Source organism: Vicugna pacos, chromosome 6 (genome assembly GCF_048564905.1).
Source record: "Vicugna pacos chromosome 6, VicPac4, whole genome shotgun sequence".
In the NCBI taxonomy this organism is placed as follows: domain Eukaryota; kingdom Metazoa; phylum Chordata; class Mammalia; order Artiodactyla; family Camelidae; genus Vicugna; species Vicugna pacos.
In genome coordinates, this window is record NC_132992.1 from 92,790,765 (window position 1) to 92,811,550 (window position 20,786).

The window sequence follows — 20,786 nt, forward strand, 5'->3', positions numbered from 1 at the left end:
CAATGGCATCTGCAAAGACCTTATTTCCAAACAAGGTCACATTCACAGGCCCCAGGGGTTAGGACTCCAACACATCTTTCGGCGGACATAATTCAGCCCACAACAAGTGGCCTCTCAAATCCCCAGACAGCCCTTCGAGATGCACGGAGAACTTTATATTTGTGTCACCTCTTCTCAAAGTCTTGAGGAAACGAAGGGATGACTTTAGAGCTGGGGTCGACTAGCGTATGCCTGGAGGGGCGCCTGGTGCACAGCGGGACATCACAGAACCAAGCTGTGAGAGTTTCTTCGCAGCTTGGCTTTGACGTGTTTGTAGGTAACAGTGGCTGAGGAATACTTTTTATTTCTTAACTAATATTTTTAGAATCGCCCTGTAATTCTCCTGGAGGGAACAGAAGTGCTCTGTGCCTTCGCTCAGGCCTCAGAGATTTCCTCCCCACCCACAGCGAGCAAGATGCAGTTCCAGCTACCCGGCCACACTCAGATGCGCTGTTAACCAGAACGAGTCCTTGACCTGGTGGAATCACGTCCTAGTCTGGGGCAAGGACCACACACAGGAAGCCCAAGTATATGTCGTGCAGAGAAACATGCTTGGAAGGAAAATGAAGCAATAAATAAAGGGGCGAGCGGTGGCCTCTCTAAAGGGTCACACTTGATTGGAGGTCTGGGAAGAGAAGGACCCTAGAGGAAGAACATTTTAGAAAGAGGGGAGGGCCCTCGGGCTGGGGCTGCCTGTGGCACGGGGACAACGGGAGGTCAGCGGGGCTGCGGGAGACAGTCAGAGGTGAATTTGAAGGGAGAGCCGAGGGCCAACCCCTCGGGGCCTGAGCCATCCAGTCACAGGGGCGCTGGGCAGAGAGCGACCACTCTGATCTCTGTTTACAAAGACTCCTCCCCTCATGCCTGGAGGAAGCCGCAGTAGCCCGGGGTGAGGCCAGAGGGGTTGAACCAGGGCAGCAGTGCAGGTGCAAAAGGAGATCAGATTTTGCAGACATCTGTGGAGAGTGGCAGGGTTTGTTGTTGGACCAGATAGAGAGGTGAGTTGTCTGAGAGGCACCAGGGGAGCCTGGAGCACAGGGTGAGTGAGGCGGGGTGCACTGAGATGTGGAGTTCTGGAGGGGAGGGTGTGTGGGGACTCGGGACTTCTGGACAAAGAACAGGTGGAACCAATAGGAAACAGATAGCAAGATGGTGACTAAACCCAGCCATATCGATAAACCCCATCCCCCCAGGTAAAGCACAGAGATTGTCAGGATTTTTACAAAACAAGAGCCAACTGGCCTAAACCAGCAATTCTCTAATGAAGACATACAAATGGCTAATAGGCACATGAAAAAATGCTCAGTATCGCTAATTATCAGAGAAATGCAAATCAAAACTACAATGAGCTATCACCTCACACCAGTCAGAATGGCCATCAGTAAAAAAAGTCCACAAACAATAAATGCTAGAGAGGGTGTGGAGAAAAGGGAACCCTCCTACACTGTTGGTGGGAATGTAGTTTTGTGCAGCCATTATGGAAAACATACGGATTTTCCTCAAAAAACTAAAAATAGACTCACCATATGACCCAGCAATCCTGCACCTGGGCATATACCTGGAGAAAACTCTAATTCAAAAAGATGCATGCACCCCAAAGTTCACAGCAGCACTGTATACAATAGTCAGGACATGGAAGCAACCTAAATGTCCATCAGCAGATGACTGGACAAGGGAGTTGTGGTGTATTTATACAATGGAATACTACTCAGCCATAAAAAAGAATAAAATAATGCCACTTGCAGCAACATGGACAGACCTGGAGATCATCATTCTAAGTGAGGTAAGCCAGAAAGAGAAAAAATACCATACCATACCACTTATATGTGGAGTCTAAAAAAAAAAAGACAAATGAACTTATTTACAAAACAGAAACAGATTCACAGACATAGAAAACAAACTTACTGTTACCAGAGGGGGAAGAGGGTGGGAAGGGTTAAATTGGGAGTTAGAGATTTACAGATACTAACTAATATGTATAAAATAGGTAAACAACAAGTTTATACATATAGCACAGGGAACTGTATTCAATGTCTGAGTATTGTGAAAAATAATATGAAAACGAATACATATATGTTCATGTATGAATGAAGCATTATGCTGTACACCAGAAATTGACACAATGTTGTAAACTGACTATACTTCAATAAAAATATATATATACAAAAAAAGTAAAGGATGGTCAACAGATGATTGGATAAATAAGGGGTGTGTGTGTATACACATATATATATATATACACACATACATACAGTGAAATACCACTCAGCCATAAAAAGAATGAAATAATGCCAATTGCAGGAACATAGATGGACCTAGAGATTATCATACTAAGTGAAGTAAGTCAGAAAAAGACATGATATCACTTATATGTGGAATCTAAAAAAATGGCACAAATGAAGTTATTTACAAAACAGAAACAGACTCACAGACATAGAAAACAAATTTATGGTTACCAAAGGGGAAAGGGGGGAGGGATAAATTAGGAGTTTGGGATTAGCAGATACAAACTACTATATAAAGAATAGATAAAGAATAAGGTCCTACTGTATAGCACTGGGAACTACATTCAATATCACATAATAATCTATAATGAAAGAATATATATGTATGTAGATATAGCTGAATCACTGTGCTGTTACACCACACAACATTGTAATCAACCATACTTCAATAAAAACAAGGGAAAAAACAAAGGATGGAAAAGACATACCACACTAACACTGATCCCAAGAAAGCTGGAATGGCTATGCAACTGTCAGACAAAACACATTTCAGAGCACATGCTACTACTAGTAATAAAGAGGAACATGTCACAATGATAAATGGACAGATTTATATAAGGCATACAACAGTGGTCCATGATCAGGTACCTAATAACAGCTTCAGGATGCAGGGAGCAAAGCCAGACTGAACTGCATGCAGAGAAACAAGTGCACAGTTGTAAGCTGGAAGTTAACCACCTCTCTCCATAGACAGAACAAATAGATAGAAAATCAGCATGGATATAGAAGACTTAACACTTGCAGCCAAGTTGGTCTGATTGGCATTTTCCGGAACACCCAACAACAGCAGAAATACTGCCTAAGGTTAGGAATGGTCAGTGTGTAGAGGTGCTCAGTACCCAGGGGCTGGGGGAGCGGGCTGGGAGGGAGTGTTGATGGAACACAAAAGCCCTGCTGTGTCAACGACATCCCAGGGGCAAGAAAGACAAGAACTGAGAACTGGTCACTGGATCTGGCCACGTGGAGGCTGCTGGTGACCTTGACACCTGCAGCTGCCCAGGAGTGTGGGAGTGGGCTGGGTGAGAGATGGTCCCCACCTTTACGCATTTTCAAGGAGTTTTGGTGAAAAGATGTGAGAGGGGCTGGCGGGAAGGTGTGGCAGAGGGTTCTCTTTTTAAAAAGGATGCATTGGAGTAGATTGGACACTGGTGGGAAGAATCCAGGAGGGAGGAGAGAACATTTGAGAGCGAGGAGAGAATTTCAGAGGCATGTCCATGAAAGAGGGTAGGGTCCACCGTCCCCAGGGAGCTGTGGCCTTAGCTGGGAACACGGTTCTCAAGAAAAGGGAGCAGCCAGGGCCCCGGGCAGAATTGTCTGCGTTAGAAACCAACTTCTCTTACTTTACTAGTGGGCGGTGGGATGAAGGCTGGGCCACGGGCTGGCACTCCCTTCCTTATCACTGCTGTGTCTCGCTTTGTGACCCCGGACAAGTCACCTGGGTGACCTTGGGAAGGCCAGCCGGGCGGCGTCACCGAGATGGACCGGGCTGCTGGGGAAGGTTCGGGTGTGCGCGCTCTCCTCTACAGCACTAGAGGGCGCCAAGAGACCTCTGGCCCTTAGGGGCGCTTCCCCTCCCGTCCCCTAACCGCGCCCAGCGGGGGCTCGAGCCGCCAGCATCTGGTTTGGGTTCCAGCCTCACCCTGAGGCTCACTAGACAAGGAACCGAGCTCGGATAGGGGCTGGATGCTGGGACGAGCTTCATCAGAAGGTGTCCTGTAGCCCCGTGAGCGATAGGTGGGTGGAGTCCCGCGCTGGCGGCGGAATGACACTGCCAGGTTAAAGCAGCTGAAAAGTCAGAATCCAAAATGTGCCCCGTGGACCAGCCACCGCCAGCACCCCGTTCCCCAGGCGGAAGGCATTGGTTTCCAGCCGTTAACCAAGCACCCACGTTGGGCCAGGCCCTGCTGGTCTGGGAATGAGCCCATGGAATGAATGAATGAATGAATGAATGGGCGAGCCCAGGGTGGCATTTCCAGGAAGAAGAGGCGGATTCCAGGCACAGAGCCTGAAAGCGCTGGGCCAGCCGGGCTTCCGCCGCGGGCTCAGTGCGGCCCACGGTTGGGAGTGGGAGAGGAAGAGAGAGGATGAGGGTGAGAGTGAGCCCCTAACTCAGAAGTGAGGGGCCCTCCAGGGCAGTACTTTAAAGAGAAGGGTGGGGAATGGACATGTGGACAGTTCATCACCAATTTCTCATAAAATACAGGTGGCCCAGCAGCCAATGTGATCCCCATCAACTTAGAACGAATCCTCCCTCCTGCACCCACAGCCCACAGCCAAGTGAAAGCAGATTCTACTGTGGATGGGAGAAAGCTGAGATGCCAACCAAAGCAAGGGATGAGAGAGGCCAGGTGTGGGTGGGGGACCTCCGCCCCTACCAGATACAGCTTGGGGCATGATGGGAGGCAGGGGCAGGAAGCCAAGGGGACATCTCACAAAAATATCTCCTTCCCTTTCAGCCCTGGGGCAGTCCAGCCCCCAGAATAAGGAGTTCAGAGTGCTTGGCACTCTGTGTACAGTAAGCACTCAATCAGCGTTGACTGTTCTTCTATATATTTATTAAACACAGCAAACATCTTTAGAAAACAGAAATGCAAGCACTTTTGATCAATGTGTGGATCTTTGAGGACTGATTGTTCAAATTCTTCTGATTTCCATCCTCTCAGAAATAACAAGCACTTTACATTTTAAGCCTATAATACAGGGCTGCAAATCCAGAGCCTGCTGCTCTGTTGCTCTGGCTTGGGGCCAGGCTGCAGATGTCTGAGTCCCTTGGATGTCTGAGTGACTGCATCTCTGAACCAGTGCTGACTCACGGTGCAGGCTGCAAGCAGCCTCTCTCCATCTGCCAGGTCGCTGCTGGGTTTCTGGGTTTCAAGTGGTGTGTGGTCAATTCAGAGTTCAGTAACCTGCACCTAGTTAGTGGAAGATGGATTTTCTCCCATTCCATACCGGTTCCTATGCTAAAGGACATAGCAAGGGGGCAGCCCTTAGCAGAGTGCCTGGTATAGAGCGAACTTTCAGTGTTAGTTGTTGTTGGCGTTACTATTATTCATTACCATTATGATCATAGCACAAACGCATTGCAGTTGCTTTATATTTTTCCCAGAAGGTTATTTAGATCTGTTTGGGCATACAATATAAGAGTGGAGGGCAGGAGGTTGAGATATTAATCTACCCCCTCTGCCATGAGCTTCTTAAAGACAAGAATCATCTGATTAGTTTCCAGGTCCCAGCGGCTCCTGGGGCTTGGCACCAGGTAATTGAGCAAGAATAGGCATCCTGTATGTTTCGCAGTTTTCCAAAGATGATTTGGGGAAATCAAATCATCCCATCATCATTCCACCAATCAGGGCTCAGCTCTCTGTGCACTTTGATATAAAAATACCACGTTTGGCTTCCCTGCCTCCACTCAACTTAAGAAGCAAGTTATGAGTTTGAACTTTTAAAGACAATTAATGCTACTTATAAGAAACTACCATTTCTAAGTCAAGAATGTGGGCAACCTGGATTCTGGCCTTTATGTCATTGCTGTGTCAGGGAGGAGGTCCGGGCTGATGGGAGCTGGGGCAGACTTGGCAGGCAGGCATCCCAGCCCCTGCCTTGTGTGGACTCAGGAACTGAGGCCCCAGGGATGACAGCGCCAGCCCTGGCTGCTAGCGGAGCATCACTGTTCTAGTGGATGTGCTCACGTAGGTCTCCCTCTTGATCCTAACAGCATCCGGGCGGGAATTATTTTGCCTTTTGCAGCCAGGACTCACAACAGCTTCACCCCACCGTTCAGGTGTCATCTCCCGGCTTCCTTTACATTGCTCCTGCCTCACAGCCTTTGTAGAATCTGGTTTCTCTGCTGGGAACGTTCCCTCCCGACCTCCCTCTCTCCAGCCTAGCAATGTGACAGTGCCCCCATCTCCTCCCCCTCTGAAAAACATCCTCACTCTCCCTATGTATGCCTAATGACACGCAAGACTGTATACACACGTCGTAGTCATTCGTTCGTTCAAGGAAAGAACGCAGGTTAAGTGCTTAGAACGATGACAGACAAGCTAAGTGCTCAAAAAACCTTAGCTCTGGCCATTAATAACACCATTCATTCAGTATTTACAGTGGCTCAGCCTCTGTGCTGTTTGCGAGGCCACAGCAGTGAGCAGGACAGACATAGTCCCTGACCACTCCGCACCCACCCGCCCGCCAAGTCCATGTTCAGGGATAGAGGTGCTTGAGGCGCAAAGCCCACCTTCAGGGCTTGAGGCGCGGAGACGGCGGGGCCCCGCCCAGCCCTGGGACTACGAGTCCCAGAAGGCTGCGCGGCGTCATTCGGGGCTCCTGTGCGCACGCGCGACGTCGTGACGCCAGGCCCGCGAGCGGCCGCCAGTGGCTGCGGCGAGGGGCAGGCGGGCGGCCCGGGGGCGGGGCGGGTCCGGCGGGCGGCGGCCTTTAGGGCGGAGCCGGCGCTCGCTCGCCTCAGTCGGCCGCGGGCTAGCGGACGGTCTGCTTGCGGCGCCCGTTTCTCTCGTGCGCCCGCTCGCTCGCTCGCTCTCGCGCCCAGTCGCGGCCGCCTTCTCAGCGCTGCCTGCGGGCCCCTGCGCGGCGCCATGTCGGAGCCCGGGGGCGGCGGCGGCGAGGATGGCTCGGCCGGCCTGGAAGTGTCGGCCGTGCAGAACGTAGCCGACGTGTCGGTGCTGCAGAAGCACCTGCGCAAGCTAGTGCCGCTGCTGCTGGAGGACGGCGGCGAGGCCCCGGCCGCTCTCGAGGCGGCGCTGGAGGAGAAGAGCGCCCTGGAGCAGATGCGCAAGTTCCTCTCAGACCCGCAGGTCCACACGGTGCTGGTGGAGCGCTCCACGCTCAAAGGTGCGGGCCGGGCTGGGGCGCCCCCGGGTGGGTCCCAGCGGCCGCCGACTCGCTCCCGCCACACCCCCTGCGCCGGCGCCCCGGGGCCCCCTTCCGGGTCGCGGGGCGGGAGGAGGGCGCCCTGGCTCGCCGGCGCCCGCAACAATGGGAGCGCTTTGTCTGCTCGGGCCTCAAGATGGCCGAGCTGGGTGGAGACAGCGTCTCCGGGTGAGCGCGGGCGGAGGCCGCATCCCGGCCTCCAATGTCACATGAGCTGTTCGGTTTCGGTTTGTTTCCAGGCGAGACGGATCTCGGGAGGGATGTGTCAGGGGCAGGCCCCGGCGGGTCGGAGCCGAGGGGACTGCTGGCCGGCGGCATCCCGGGCCCTGCCTGGTGCGGACCCGGATGCCGAGGCCCCAGAAGTGACAGCGCCAGCCCTGGCTGCGAGCGGGGCATCGGTGCTCCGGGGGGTTAGCGCACGCGGACGGTCTGCTTGCGGTCCGCCTCTCCGTCCCCACCGCTTCCATGCCGGGAGGCGTATCTGCCCGTCCACCCGCGAGGAAACGGGCTCGGGTGAAGTGACTGGCCCAAGGTCACACCAGCAAATCCTACTCCCTAGACTAGCCTCAGCTTCTCAGTTTCCAGTCCGCCGCATGTTTTCACGGATCGCACGTTGTATTTGTGTAATCCGAGATGACGATAAAGATGACCCAGTGATACCTGAGTCTGCCTTACGGATTTGAAAAGAAGAGAGATTCCGGTTAGGCACCTAGTGAAGGGAGGGGGCAAAAGGTTTACATATTCCAGTAGTCTCCTCAAATAGCGACCTCCAAAAAGCAAGGCTAGATTTCTCTTGAGAGTGGAGCTTGCCTTCAGGGAGGGTTTCGCCTTGATGCTCTCAGACGTTTTGTAACCGATGGTGAGCAAGTTTGACAGGGCATGGATGGGTGTGGCATCGTCCATCCGGGAGCCCAAGGATGATGTCCAAGTAGATGCAGACTTAGTACCAAGGACTGGGCATTGCCTGAAAGTGTTCCCCAACCAGCTTCTTACAATCTCAAAAAGCTGTATGGTCTGTCAGCAAGAGAATTTCAGCTATCTGTCCGTCCTGTCCCACGTCCCCCTCCCCCCCCCCCCGCCATGTTTCAGGTACTTTGTTTCTTTCACAGGCTTTCCTTACTCAGGAGATGCTTCATTGCAGCACTGGTTTCTGCAGGAGGGTTGTAGGGTCAGAGAGTGTGAAAGTGTTTTTCCTAGACCCACATGGAATGTTCAAAGCAAATAAGCCATTCAGGCATATTTAGAGTATTAATGTTTAGGGTTTTCTTTTATGTTGGGGTTGTTTTCACACATGGAAACCACTACTGTTTACAAAATTTTTTAACTCCTGCTTTTTTCCCAAAAAATTATGTAGAAAATTATACAGATAAAATTAAAGTCACCTGGGATCCTTTGACCCAGATATGACCACTGTCAGCGTTTTGGTGTCTTGTCTCCTTAGTCATTTTCAATGAATATATGTTATTTTATTTAAAATATATTTTAATCTGCATTGTTACAGTGTTTCAAGTAGCTTGACCTTAGCTATTTCATGACCTCGTTTTCACTGCAAGTTTGTGTTTTGAAATGAATGATTTCTATCTTGAGTCTCAGTTTCTTTCTATGGAAAACACTAAGTTTTGTTCTTTGCTTCTAGAGCAAATTCACTTTTCTCCAACATCTTAAAATTGAACTTTGCTAAAATCATTGGAGGGGGATCCTGTTTCTGTCAAATGCTTTCTGGTGCAGGTCATCTCTTTTCCTGGTGGGTCCATTTTCTCCTTTCAGCACAGCGAATGCCCAGGCATCCAGATCTTGGCTCCATAATGACTTGCACTTTTGAACATTGACTAAGGAATGAGATTGTCTAAAATTGAAATCCTGTCTCATTCCTATATTTATAAAAATCCTGGAAATACTTCTAGTAATTCAACCTGTCTGTAACTTATTTTTCGCTTACAAAAATCTGAGGAAAAGGTATATTATCCCATCAGTCTTATTAGCATCCTGGCTACGCTAGTGTGATTCAGGTATACGCATAGACCCAGGTCACTTAGTAGGAGAGCTGTCTGTCTTCCAGGTGGTTTTTATGAATTAGCATTGCCATTTGCACATGTAATCAAATATGAACATCCAGTAGTTATTTACAGTGGGAAAAATAGGCTCGCATTATAGTATGGAAAACAAATCTGAACAGTTTAAACAGAATAAAGACCACCACCAAGAATGGAGTCATGTAATTTATCTAATGAAAAGGAAAAATTACTATTACTTTATCTTTCCCATTTTTTATGGAAAGAATTTTCCAAACACATGTAATTGAATGTAGAAGCTTTAAAAAAAAAAAAAACTTGGGGTAATTAGATTTTTTTAAATTATTATTATTATTTTTATTTTAATGGTGGTACTGAGGATTGAACCCAGGGTCTCACGCATGCTAAGCATGCGCTCTACCACTGAGCTATACCCTGCCCCCAAGAAACATTTTTTTAATGTCTGTCTATTTTACCTATTTTTAACTGCTCCAGCTAGCTATAAACTTTTTTTTGTTAAAGTGCAGCATTCCTTAAAGTGTAGAATAAATGTTGTGAATTAAACAATTTATTTTGATAGCGAAGAATTGGAGAGCTGGTAGGAAAGGAAATGTTAAATCTCATTTTAAGAAGAGAATTCTCCTTTCTGAAATTCCTAGCGTGTAAAAAATTGTTTCCTCATAATGTACTTCTAAAAGTATGACCAGATGTGTGGTCATTACCTAATAGGCATTTTACAATGTTAGTGATGTTTTTGGAGCACTTTTAAGCCAAAATGCATTTTTGGTTGTGTTTCATCCCAGTGAGAAGTTGGGTGGTAAAGGTAGGAACAGGTAAGGATGCTCCGGTTTGCAGCTGGTGGAGCTGGCGGCTCCCAGGCTTGTCATGCTGCACTCTAACAGGCTGGGAACAGGTGGTGTGGGGCTTGGTGGGAGGGGTTCCACTCGGCTGTCTTACCCTTGGAACTTTGTAAGACCGAATATAGTGGCTTCCTTTAGCCAATACTTATCCTAAACTAGGAATTCTAGTCTTTCCCGAGGTGCATGATTTAGAGGTTTTACGTCTGTCCTCTTCATCAGTGCAGAGATGGTTTAGGACTGGAATGTGAAAGGTAGTGCTTATAGGACTCAACTCCCAGAGGTGTAGCGGTGTAGAGAGCTTTATGAGGAATGTTTTTGTGGAGTTTTAAAAGTTATTTTTCTGAGGGCTTAATTCCCCTAAAAGATGAAGACATGCAGTAGATTAATGACTAAGAAGTATTAATTTTGGGCCTATACTTAGATCTCAGACTGGTTAATGAAGTGATCAGTAAATTAACAGGAAGCATTTCCTGTGGCACCAGACTGTCTCAGAGCACTGGGCCGGGAGTCCATCAGTCTGGGTCCCTCCTGTCCTGTGCTGTCACGCTGTAGGCAGGGGCCGTTACACCCTTTGTGGGACAGACCAGTGTGCAGCAAGATGAGTCTGATGCAGCAAGTGTAGTGTAGCGTAGTGAGCAAAGTGCATGTACTGGAAAGGGAAGACAGTCATCACTTCTTTTTAAAAACTTAAGATGGATGGACTTTTTGTCTGGCAACATTATAGGGAATCAGGCTGGGAGCAGTGGAAGAGATTTAGTCCAGCCTCCTCTGTCGTGAGTGAGGAAACTGAAACCCCAGGGTTTTAAGACCCAATTGGGAAAAAGATGTTTTAAGGAGCATTCTGGAACCCAGAAACTAATTTCTCTGTTCAGTTCCTTGGTATCCGTTAAAATAGGCATGTTTGTTTTCATTTATTTCATGTCAGTTATTTCCTTTGAATTAGTGTTAACCTTAAAAAGCATTGTCTTTAGTCCCTTAGGCATTACTAACTTGCTAGTTTTTTCACTTCTTTATTTCTCTTTTTTTCTGGAAACTTCACAGTGGAAGCATCACATGAGGTTTGACCCTCCTTTCATATTCCCATCAATGTTACAGATGGAAGTCTTCAGATTGAAGAGTAAACTCAAGACTTTATCACCATGCTCTCAGCTTCGTGCCAGAGCAGGGAGGGGTGGTGGCAGAGAAGCCACAGCCCCTCAGAAGCAGGACCAAAGGGTGGGTGGACGACGAGGTGATGGGAGAAAGCACCAGAGATGGGAAAGGGGAAAAACTAAAGCAACCATGTGAGAAAAAAAGAGAAAGATGTGTGGTAGTGACCAGCCAAAATAATGTGGTATTAGTAGGTCTGGATTTTAAAAGGAAAAGAAGATGAAAGATAAAGAGAGCCAGGAACACATAACAAGTAATCTGGCCAAGAAAATGCCTGGCTTGGTTGGTTTGCTAGCCCGAGAAGAGACTTGCCCTGTGTCAGAAGGTTAGGGGGAAGGTGAGTGACCAGGGGCCAAGGGAGCTGCAGCCTCGCCTGGCCCCCGCCCCGCAGGCTCTGGAAACCTGCCTGTCTGCCTGTTAAGGTAGTTGAATGTGCATCTGTTATTTCATAAAACGAGGCATATTGTTCTCAGAATTCACAGTGTAATGATACAAGTCACTCGTGGTTTGAAATACATTAAACTAGTCTTTCAACAGAAGTGCTCACAAACTAGTGCTAAATGACATTTTGAACATCTCTAGGAGTTCAGTAAACCCCGAGAAGTTAGCCCAGGAAACGTGCACAGAGGTGAGGTGTGGTAGTGCGGCTTGCAGCAGGGGAGCTGGCGAGGCGGGCGAGCTCTCCGTGCCGTTCTCTGAGTGCGTTAGCGAGCAGCACGGCACCTGCTTGCTGTGTTACTTGGTAACTTCAGCATCACTAGGGGACTGGTTCAGATTCTACTGCAAGGGGTCTCTATTACCTGATAAAACATGCAGATTGTGTTTGTATATAAGCTTCTAACTATACCAGGATTAATACCCTCTCTGTTAACATTGGACTGTCAAGTGTCTTTCCTCCTCCGAACAATTTTTTGAAAATATTTCTGCAGAAGTAGAATTACTGTTATTTGAAAGATGTAACAACTTACAAAGAGGCAAGAAAGTTTAAATTATTTGGCAGTGTATAAAACAATGTCATAGTTTTTTCATAATGGGAATCAGATACGTAGACTTCATTTGATCTTTGTATTTGTGGAGAATAGCACTGAACAACTAACCTAAAATGTAGCCTACGGCTGATTAATAATGACTTCCATAAGTAATTGTCATTGAAAGAAGTTAAAATTTGCCAAAGCAGTTGCATCTGCCGTTTGCGTCTCCCTGTGTGAGGATTATGTCACTGGGTGTGCCTCCCGAGCCGGCAGCGTTCTGCTGCATTGCGGTGCTGTTCCTTGTGCGGGCGGGGCGTTCACAGCGGTCCCGGGTCTGCCATGACTCATTGCTTGGCGTGGTGCCCTGTTCCTTTAACCCTGTTAGGACCTGCTGGTGTCCAGTCGGCATGTGTGATTTTATTTATACAGCTGATGACTCTTCATCCGGGAGGAAGAAGTGATTCAAAGTTAACATGCCACGTTCTTAGTTAAGTCAGGACTTTCCTTTGGGGATTATAGAATGCTACTTGTATTTTCTATATGTTGTTTGGGTGTTATTTTAATGATGTATATTTTATATAAATCATAAAACATTAGGGAACGTTCCAAAAATTGAAGGAAAAAATACTTCGTAATCCCACCGCCCCGACAGCTATTTTAGTTTGGCAGTATTTCATTATACTCTTCGTCTTTGTGCTCGTATTTTACAGATTTCAAGTATGTTTAGTTGGTTTCAGGCAGTATGGTTTATTCTCTCTTGTGGTGTATCCACATTTTGGTAGTTGGAAAGCTCAATTGGTTGGGGATTTTTTGAGGAAGTTAGTAATTTTTTAAAAACAGCTAGGAAGTACCTGGCATACTAGAATGTTCTGCCACTCCTCTCCTTCCTAAAATTATACTGAAAACAATATTTTGGAGGAGTTACTGCCTTCTTCATAACTATACTAATATTTTATGCTCTTATAATCTTAGTGTGAATTTTGTATTTATCTCATCTTAAAACTAATGAAGCAAATCACTTTTGCTCAGACCCTGTACACCCAGATTTCATAGTTTTTAGCACTTACAGAACCCTGACAGACCACCTAATTTAAGATCCCACTCCCTCCTCTGCTGCCCGTTTTACATTTTGTGAATTTGAAGCCGAGAGAAATAACAGTGACTTTCCCAAGATCACTTTGCTAAGTCTGCCACCTTTGCTGTTGCACCACGACTGAGAAGTGCAGGTGCACCACACTTACCAGGTTGCTCATCCTTAAACAGTCCGTTTTGCTAATGCAGTTGTTTCATGCAGTATGTCATCACAAAGATAACGCAGCTGGAGCTTGTCAGTTAGTACAGATCTAGAGGTTTGGATTGCTTCCCATTTTTACAACTTTTTATATTAATCTTTGCATTTTGATTTTTAACTGTTAAGAAATTTCATTCACATGCATCTTGAGCCGCCTTACTGCGAAGTTCCAGTCAGCTCTTCAAAATGCCTGCCGTGCGTATTGTTTGTTGAGGGGAAGCCTTGCCCTGTGAGAGCTCATGGTTGGGGAGAAGGATGCATTCATAAGTCAGCCGTGGAGCAGGTTCTGAAAAATGCTGCAAGAGCAGAGGGAAGGCCAGGTGGATGCCTCTCAGGGACCCTGGGGATGTTTCTTGATAGCAGTTTTCTTTTTTTTTTTTTTTTTAATTTTATTATTTTTTAAAATATATTTTTATTGACATATAGTCAGTTTATAGTGCTTTGTCAGTTTCTGGTGCACAGCTGTGTAGGAACATGTGTGTATTCGTTTTCATATTCTCTTTTCATCATAAGTTATTACAAGATACTGAATATCGTTCCCTGTGCTATACAGGATGAACTTGTTGTTAATCTATTTTATACATATTAGTTAGTATCTGCAAATCTCGAACTCCCAGTTTATCCCTTCCCACCCTCTTTCCCTCTGGTAACCATAAGTTTATTTTCCATGTCTGTGAGTCTGTTTCTGTTTTGTAAATAAGTTCGTTTGTCTTTCTTTTTTTTTTTTAAGATTCCACATATGAGTGATACCATATGGTATTGCCCTTTCTCTTTCTGGCTTACTTCACTTAGAATGACTGTCTCTTGGTCCATCCATGTTGTTGCAAATGGCATTATTTTATTCTTTTTTATGGCTGAGTAGTATTCCATTATATAAATATACCACATCTTCTCTAGCCAGTCGTCTGTCAATAGACATTTAGGTTGTTTCCATGTCTTGGCTGTTGTAAATAGTGCTGATAGCAGTTTTCTTGATGAGGGTTTTCTGAGGGATGGGGGGCTTAATGAGGGCAGAGGACAGACTGTGTACTGGTGAGGACCCTGGGTTTGGAATCAGACTTCTGCATTCTCCCTTGTCCCTTTCCAGCCACATGTCTGAGGACAGTTTACTTACATTCCTTGCTTGGGAAACAAGGACAGTAATAGTCGTGCCGTCCCCTAGAGAGATGCTGTGAGGGTTGAATGTCTCATGCACCTAAAGGAATGCCCGTCACATTAAAAGTATTGAGTAAACAACTGGGCAGGAGGCCCTGGGGTGTGGGGGTGGAAAGTGACTTCTGTGCTTAGAGCACTGGGGCTGAGACTGCTGGGATGGGGTGGGAAGACTTTGGCTGTAGGGAACAGCACCTAGCACCACCGGGGGCCGGGCCGTGCTCTCCGCATCATCTCAGTTCATCCTTCCAACAAGCCAGGCGTGCCAGTGCGTCCCCAGTATACAGACAGGGGACCAGAGGTGCAGAGAAGTTAACTGCCTTGCCCAGCATCACACAGCAAATAAGTGCCTGGGTCAGCAGTTGGGAAAACTGGATAGAAGGGAAGTGAGGTGGAGCCAAGTCATGGAGGGGTTTACACGTCGGGTCAGGGATGGGTGAGGCTAATCGTGCTCTGAGCAGTTGATAGATTAAAAATTGGAATATTGACGTGAATTTGATAGAATATTTGTTATGATTTGTAGAGGATGTTGGCGATGAAGGAGAAGAAGAAAAAGAATTCATTTCCTATAACATCAACATAGACATTCATTATGGAGTTAAGTCCAACAGGTGAGTAGTATGAATATACCATTGTTTTGGGTTGTAAACTTGTAAGAGTTAAGTGTGAATCCTGATCAGCTCAGACAAAGACACTAAGAAAACACTCAAAGGATTTCTGCTTTTTCAGTTCCTTATCTTTAATTTTATTTATTTAAATTAAGAGGATTTCCAAGTTAATATAAAATCTAAAGTATTTTAATTTAATTGCCGTCTCATGGCATCATCCATTTTAGGTTTGAGCCATAATATATTAAACATATCTAGTAATACTCCCAGATCACGTCTGAATTTTCATTATGATAAGTAGCTAGTCAGCCTTTGGGTGTAGGTTTGGTTCTCCTTAGGATGAATCCCTAAAGATAGCATTACTGGTTCAGATGTGATGCATCGTTAAAGTCTTCAGTGCATGTTACCAGATTTCCCACCTTCTCAAATGGTGGTGCCAATTTATACTCCAGTAAACATATCTCAATTTAAATATGTAAATGTTTCATTTATTCTGCATTGGCTTTTTAAACTTTTTTATTCTGAGTCATTTCAAGCCTGCAAGAGTTGCATGGGTAGCATGTAGAACTCCCAGACAACGGTTAACGTTCACCACGTTTGCATTGTGTTTTTCCTGAACCATCTGAGAGTTAGTTATGGACAACCTGCCGCTTTATCCCCAAATACTTCACAGCATTTGCTGAGAACAAGGACATTCTCATTCTCATTCATAGCCTCAGTATAGTTTTCAAATCCCAGAACCACTGCTGCAGGATTACGCTCTAGACACAGTACGTATTCGTATTTTCTCAGTAATGCCCCTTGCAGTAATTCTCCCATGATGCAGAATCCAATTCTGTGCCTTTCTTTCTGTGTCTTTGATGACATTGACATTTTTGGTAAGTGCAGACCAGTGGTTTGATGGAACACGCCTTCTCTGGGTCCAGCTGATGTTTCTCCCTGGTCACATTCAGGTTGTACCTTTTTGGCAGGAGTGCTGTTGTGACTGTGTTCCTTCTCAGCGTGTCTCATCAGGAAGCGTCGTTGACTTTTTAGAATAATATGAAGTATTATTTGTAAAATACACATACACAATGTGGGAACTTGAAAATTCAAATATTAATTCTCTTGAAGCTATTAATTCAGCCACCTTTGAGCACCTGTTACGTATAAGATCCAGCAGTAGGTATGCAAAGAAATAAAACATAGTTCCTGTTCCCAAGAAAGACACGGTCTTTTGGGAGGAAGAATGGCAGATACACAACTAACTGTAATACTTGCAAAATCTTAGAGGTGCAAAAATACCAGGAAACACAGACTAGAGAGATTACTTCTGGTTCAGGACGATCCTAGGGAAGACGTAATGCTGGAGTTGGGGTTTGAGGATTACTTGGAATTTCAGCAGATGAGTAAAGGTTTCTTAAGCAACTACACAGAAGCACGTGATGTTTATAGAATGACGTGTGTAGTTTAAACAGTGAGGAACGGGTGCATAACAGAAGATGAAGCTGGAAGGGTTGGTTTGGGTCAGGCTCTAGGAACCTGCAGTGTTCTCTTGTCACTTTAACCTCTGGGTGACTTTAGTCAATCCGACGTATGATTTAGTGCCATGAATAAATGGGACAGATTAATATCAGATCAGATTCAGGTTCATCAGGGCTTGTAACTTGCAGCTGCTTAAAGAGATTGGTTTTAGTGATGGCAGGATCATGAACTCAACCCGCATATGAAACAGATGAACTTGGCTTGGTTTCACAGTCACATGCTACAACCTTCACTTTGATTCAGAAGTTCTCACACAAGTGAGTAAAGAAAGAGAAGCAATATTTTTCACCATTAGAAAAGCAATTTTGTCTATTCTTTATTTATTTTGTTTGTTTTTGGAGTGGGGTAGGTAATTAGGTTTATTTATTTATTTTAATGGAGGTACTGGGGATTGAACCGAGGACCTATTGCATGCTGAGCACACACTACCACTGAGCTATACCCACCCGCCAAGTCTATTCTTAATGTGATTTTAAAATTAAAACATTCAGATGAATTTAATTTATAGGCAACACAGAGAAGGCTACAGTTATTAAGACTGATTAGGGACGAGACTCTGTTCTAATTTCTTCTTTTTCTTTCTTTCAGCTTGGCATTCATTAAACGAACTCCAGTAATTGATGCAGACAAACCAGTATCTTCTCAGCTCCGAGTCCTCACGCTCAGTGAAGACTCACCGTACGAAACCTTGCATTCTTTCATTAGCAATGCAGTGGCTCCTTTTTTTAAGTCCTATATCAGAGAGTCTGGCAAGGCAGACAGGTAAAAACTGTTTTTCCTTCATTAGTTTGAATGTCATATTTTACTTACACAAGGCACTGTGGAAGATGATGTAAAATTCCAGAATTGGGAGTGCAAATCTCGTAAACCAAGAGGATATAAATCTGCTGCATTAATAAAACATGTATTATTAATACCTGACAGACCTGAAATAATGGAGTCTCTTTGGAGAACAATAGTGCACGGAAGTCTGAGGTATTTCCTGTCTTTTTAGGGATGGTGATAAAATGGCTCCTTCGGTTGAAAAAAAAATTGCAGAACTTGAAATGGGACTCCTTCATTTGCAGCAGAATATTGAAATTCCAGAAATCAGCCTGCCAATTCATCCAATTATTACAAATGTTGCAAAACAATGTTATGAACGTGGAGAAAAGCCCAAAGTTACAGACTTTGGAGATAAGGTTGAAGACCCAACTTTTCTCAATCAGTTACAATCTGGAGTTAACCGCTGGATCCGAGAAATTCAGAAAGTAAGAGCACAGTGTTGGGAGTATCATGTGAAATGCTTTCCTCTTTAGTATCTGTGAGAAAACTGCTCCGAGTTTTTATCAGCAAGGTGAATTCTGTGCCGACTGGTAGCAGTGCCTCCTGTGGGCCCTGGGAACGCGCAGGGGAGGACTAACTCTGGCCCAGGTGGAGCGGCCAGCGGGCAGCATGTTTAACATCAACCCTGAGAGGGCGCTGATCTCTGCTGTGGTCTCAGGCCTTTGATTTCAAATTAAACCGCTTACAATACAAGGGAGGAACTCTGCGTGAAATGTACAGCTAGATTGTAATGCATATGTTTAGTTAATGATGCTTTTTCTACTTTTGTTTAAATGATGAATACTTCTGAATGTTACTTTATATTTAAGGTGACCAAACTCGACCGAGATCCTGCCTCAGGAACAGCCTTACAGGAAATTAGTTTTTGGCTAAACTTGGAACGTGCATTATACCGCATCCAGGAGAAGCGAGAGAGCCCGGAAGTCCTCCTGACTCTGGATATCTTGAAACACGGCAAGCGTTTCCACGCCACCGTCAGTTTTGACACTGACACAGGTAAAAACGAGGGCTGACAATCTGATCAGTAGTTCTGGATCTGGGTTTTGTGAGGTCTTACTGCTAACGTAGATGAAAATTAATAGTTGCACCCTCTTTCCTGACTATTTCCTCCCTCTCTTCTTCCCCCCAGCAATAGGCAATGAAAACGATGTTCCCACATACCTCCCACTGCCCTCCGGGGTTTGAGCACGTAAGCCAGTTTCTTGGCACGAGTGCAGGGAGCCCTGGGAGTTTCCCTCCGTTTCTCATTTGCTTAGTTCCGTGAGCAGGCTGGGCTGTACTTTCTTAGTGTAAAGTCCAGTGTGCTTCTGACAACCCAGGCAGAAAGATGGTTTACATTAAGCAGAAGTTCCTTGCCCACAGGGCTGTGGATGGAGAGCTGGTCAGTACGTTCTCTTCCTCTGTTTACCTGCCCCTTCCTGTTCTCTGCTCTCCTCCCCGTTCTGAAGAGAGGGGAGACAAATTTAGTTTTCTGAATGGGCAGCAGTGTGAGTGATGGTGAATGAGCACGTAACAGGGCCACAGATGTTGGAATGACTGAGCCTGGTAGACGCTCGTCCGCAACTGTGTGCCCGTGAGAGACCTGTTAGGATAGGCTGTTAGGACTGAAGTGGTTGTCATGTCCTTTCCTTCCCTCCACAAAAGGTTGTGGTGCCACATTTTAAACATTAGAGGAAGTTCTGGGTAGAAATCTTCCACTTTGATCACACTACGTATGTTCACTAAGATTTGGACATTCACTGATGCTGAAATAGATAACCTTGAATTTTTTTTAAAAATACCTCTGAAACCTTTCTTTCTTTCCTAATACAGTTTTATTTCAGTCTTATGCCAGAGGAAGTTAAAAAAAAAAAAAAAAGACTCAGACCCAGGTTCTTCATTGATTCCATGTCCATAACATACTACCCTAACTTGAGCCATGGGTATAGAATTTAAATTTCAGTGTTCTTAAGGATGATAAAATTCTAGTTTTTGAAGCTTAATTGTCATTGCTAAGACATTTTAATAATATAAAATATATATAAAAGTATAAAAGCAAAAAAAAATGAAATCTATGGGGCTACCACTCACAACCTTATCGTGTAAATGTGGTGGCTGATAATTCTTAAAAAAGCAAAAATGAGACCACACTGGAATCATCTTGTTAACAATATATTTTTTTCAAATAGCACAACTTGTGTCATGAAATCTTTTGCAACATCAAAGTGTTTCTTTGTGAGGATATATTTTAGCTTACTTCACCACCATTAAGCTTATAAGGAATATTCTTTTCCTTTTTTTTTTCTTTAGTTGAGGTATAACTGACATAACATAATATTGTTTTACTTTATATGAAAACCATTAACTGTCTCTGTTAATCTAGGTCTGAAACAGGCTTTGGAAACGGTGAATGACTACAACCCTCTGATGAAAGATTTTCCTCTGAATGATTTGCTGTCTGCCACTGAGCTGGACAAAATAAGGCAGGCGCTTGTTGCAATTTTCACCCATTTGAGAAAGATCCGAAATACAAAGTATCCCATTCAGAGGGCGCTGCGTCTGGTGGAGGCAATTTCAAGAGACTTGAGTTCTCAGTTGCTCAAAGTGCTGGGCACTAGGAAGCTGATGCATGTTGCTTATGAGGAATTTGAGAAGGTGAGTTGTAGAAGGTCAGAAACCCAGCCTCAGGGCACTGAGGCGAGGACATGCTTTACTAATGAGCTTCCTTTGTTAAATTATGTCCTAGGTTATGGTCGCATGCTTTGAAGTTTTTCAGACTTGGGACGATGAGTATGAGAAACTTCAGGTGTTGTTGCGAGACATTGTCAAAAGGAAAAGGGAAGAAAATCTGAAGATGGTGTGGCGAATCAACCCTGCTCACAGGAAGCTTCAGGCGCGCCTGGACCAGATGAGAAAGTTTAGACGCCAGCACGAGCAGCTGAGAGCTGTCATTGTCAGGGTCCTGAGGCCACAGGTGTGGTTCACATTCTAAAAATTCATGCTTACGCTCTTTTAATGACCGCCTCTCTCTCTGTTTTTAGAAGTAACTGCTTGTTTCTATTTTAAACTGTTAAGTGCTTCCTTAGCTCCGTTTCCGTCGTGCCACTGTCACCTTTAAGGTCTAGTGATTCTGTGTCGTGGTGTTTCAGTCCAGATCGTCAACATTCTTCATCCGTTCATCCCTACCCCAAATTGCCTGGACCC

At 45.4% G+C, this 20,786-nt stretch overlaps 1 protein-coding gene across 1 annotated transcript in view; it reads left to right on the forward strand.

Moving 5' to 3' along the window:
- The first annotated feature begins 6,755 nt into the window (after positions 1 to 6,755).
- The window catches only part of DYNC1H1 (dynein cytoplasmic 1 heavy chain 1), a 61,249-nt gene continuing 47,218 nt past the window's right edge, over positions 6,756 to 20,786 (forward strand). Inside the window, exons 1-7 of the mRNA XM_072963726.1 lie at positions 6,756 to 7,172; positions 15,170 to 15,257; positions 17,367 to 17,540; positions 17,773 to 18,028; positions 18,413 to 18,599; positions 19,966 to 20,237; positions 20,329 to 20,556. Coding sequence (XP_072819827.1) covers positions 6,917 to 7,172; positions 15,170 to 15,257; positions 17,367 to 17,540; positions 17,773 to 18,028; positions 18,413 to 18,599; positions 19,966 to 20,237; positions 20,329 to 20,556 — 1,461 coding nt within the window. The 5' untranslated portion in view covers positions 6,756 to 6,916. The remainder of the gene's footprint in view (positions 7,173 to 15,169; positions 15,258 to 17,366; positions 17,541 to 17,772; positions 18,029 to 18,412; positions 18,600 to 19,965; positions 20,238 to 20,328; positions 20,557 to 20,786) is intronic.